The 2,327-nt window shown below is 25.2% G+C and overlaps 1 protein-coding gene across 1 annotated transcript in view; it reads left to right on the top strand.

Moving 5' to 3' along the window:
* The window catches only part of LOC108685489, a 7,150-nt gene that overhangs the window by 1,089 nt on the left and 3,734 nt on the right, over nucleotides 1-2,327 (top strand). The window contains exons 2-3 of the mRNA XM_018190296.1: nucleotides 1,409-1,543; nucleotides 2,234-2,326. Of these exons, the coding sequence (XP_018045785.1) occupies nucleotides 1,409-1,543; nucleotides 2,234-2,326 (228 nt within the window). The remainder of the gene's footprint in view (nucleotides 1-1,408; nucleotides 1,544-2,233; nucleotide 2,327) is intronic.

Below are 2,327 nucleotides of genomic sequence, written 5' to 3'. Positions count from 1 at the left end.
AGAGAGAGAGAGAGAGAGAGAGAGAGAGAGAGAGAGAGAGAGAGAGAGAGAGAGAGAGCGGGCAAAAATAACTAAACTCCTTTTTTCATTTATGTCAGTGGAATAAAAAAATAATGTAATATATTTCTATATAAAAAAGGAAATTATTATGGTTAAGTTGCAACATAAAGTAGTAATTTTGACAGTAATATTCTTATTTAATTTAAAAAATTGTTTTTTTTTTTAATAAGAGTGTATTCCTAGATAATATACATGTTGCATAAGATATCTAAAAGATATTTTTTAGATATGTACAATGTGCATGTTATCTGAATTATAGTTAAAGAATGTATATAGTTGAAATACTTCATTTTATCTCTAAAAAAAATACTTCATTTTATCTCTTATAGTTAAAGAATGTATATAGTTGAAATACTTCATTTTATCTCTGTTTTTACATTTATTAATTAAAAAATAATAACATATAAAATTATATCAATGATGTACTACATTTACAAAGTAAAGCATAACGGAACAAAAATAAAAGATAAATATTTTATAGATTTGGAATTTTGGAACTTTAAACAATGATATGTGCCGTAAATTTTATTTCCATTTTTGCATTTCGGGTGAAAACGATGGCGCTAATCGCGATGAGATTTCTCTTCGAACAAGTGTAGTACATCACATGCTACAGATATCCGTTTCTGAACAACCAAATGGAACGTGAAAGTACAGTACGTCTCAAGATAATCTCATAACTATGAGATATTGAAATCGTTTCGATCTTTGATAAAAGAAAGAAATATTAGTCTTCTTAAAAATGATCTTTTTTTATTCATTTTAATAAAAAAGTAAATACTTTTTTCATAAACTTATTTTTCCTGCAGTATGGATTTCTTTTAATTTTTTTGCTTCCAGTCTAAAAATCTCAAAATAATTATTTCTTAAAGCGATGATTTTTATTTTTAATCTCGATTTTATTTTATTTTAAAATATTTAATTTAAAAATCTACTAAGAGTTAAGATCTTTATTTAAGAGAAAAAAAAAACTATATCTTTAACTGTTGCCAAAAAGAAAAACTACATCTTTAAATGTTGTAAAAGAAACTCCAAAGAATACAAACTACAGATTACAAATAATTAAAACGATAAGTTTTATATATATATATATTGCCGTAATAAAATTATTACTAAAAATAAACTAATTTCGTGATTGATACTTTTTTAGCTGTATCATTAATTTCGCGCATGCGTAAACATACGACTGATAAAGTACTTTAAGTGAAAGTTTTAACGCGTACTTTGTAATAATTTTGTTATTACTTACAATTAATTTGTACAAAAAAGACTTATTGATTTTTTAAAATCTGAAAACAAGAAAAATGTGGGTCACACGATTTATACCTCTACATCGTAATATTTTCAGCGAATATCGTGGCGGAGAAAGGAAAATCCGGAGAAGTTCCTTGTATAGACGACAACAAGTTCTATCGTAATCCTAAGGCACCATCGCACAGCATCTGGTCACCTACAGAATGTGCTAAATATTTTCTTTGCTTAGGTAATTACAAATCACATAAAAGAAGAAAATTCATTTAAATTAGCGATTAAGTTTTGTTAATTACTTGTCTAGATCAAAATAAGGGAAAATTGTGCTTTTACAAATTAATTTCGCCGATAAATAAATTTAAACATAATGTTTTGAGATATCTGATCTTATTTCTGTGCGAGTTTACATAAAAACTGCAAAATCAAGACGTTCTTAATGTATAAAGAAAAGAGTATTACTGTCATTATTCATTGTAAAAATAAGTATTTAAATTAAATTTTATTTTTTATATACGTATTTTTGATAAAAGAAAATATTTTGTAATTACGAATACAATTATATAATATTAAAGAATGTTTTACATATAAAAATATACATACTATATCCCTACTAGCACACTTTATCCGGGATATATCCTGAAGACATCGTTAAAATGTTCGAAGGACATACGGATGTCCTAAGGACGTCCCCTGGAAGTGCTGTAAGGGATACATATTATTTTTTTGTTATTATGCTTGTTCTTTTACGTAAATATTTTCACAATTGTTTTTATGCTAAAAAATGTCTTGTTATTGATAATTATTTCTATTACTTATATTATTTATTGTATTTTTATTATTCTTGTGATTTATAAAAATTCTATATAATATGAAATTTAGAGAAAATTTAATTTACATATGTTATCGTTAAATAATATTTCAGATAATGAAGTATTTGAATTCAAATGCTCGCAAGGACTTCTTTTTGATATTTCCAGGCAGATTTGTGATTTCAAGACAAATGTCAATAATTGCGA

Source organism: Atta colombica, unplaced genomic scaffold (assembly GCF_001594045.1).
Source record: "Atta colombica isolate Treedump-2 unplaced genomic scaffold, Acol1.0 scaffold153, whole genome shotgun sequence".
Taxonomy (NCBI): domain Eukaryota; kingdom Metazoa; phylum Arthropoda; class Insecta; order Hymenoptera; family Formicidae; genus Atta; species Atta colombica.
The sequence above is the reverse complement of the archived record's forward strand: the minus strand, read 5'-3'. Positions and strand labels throughout refer to the sequence as shown.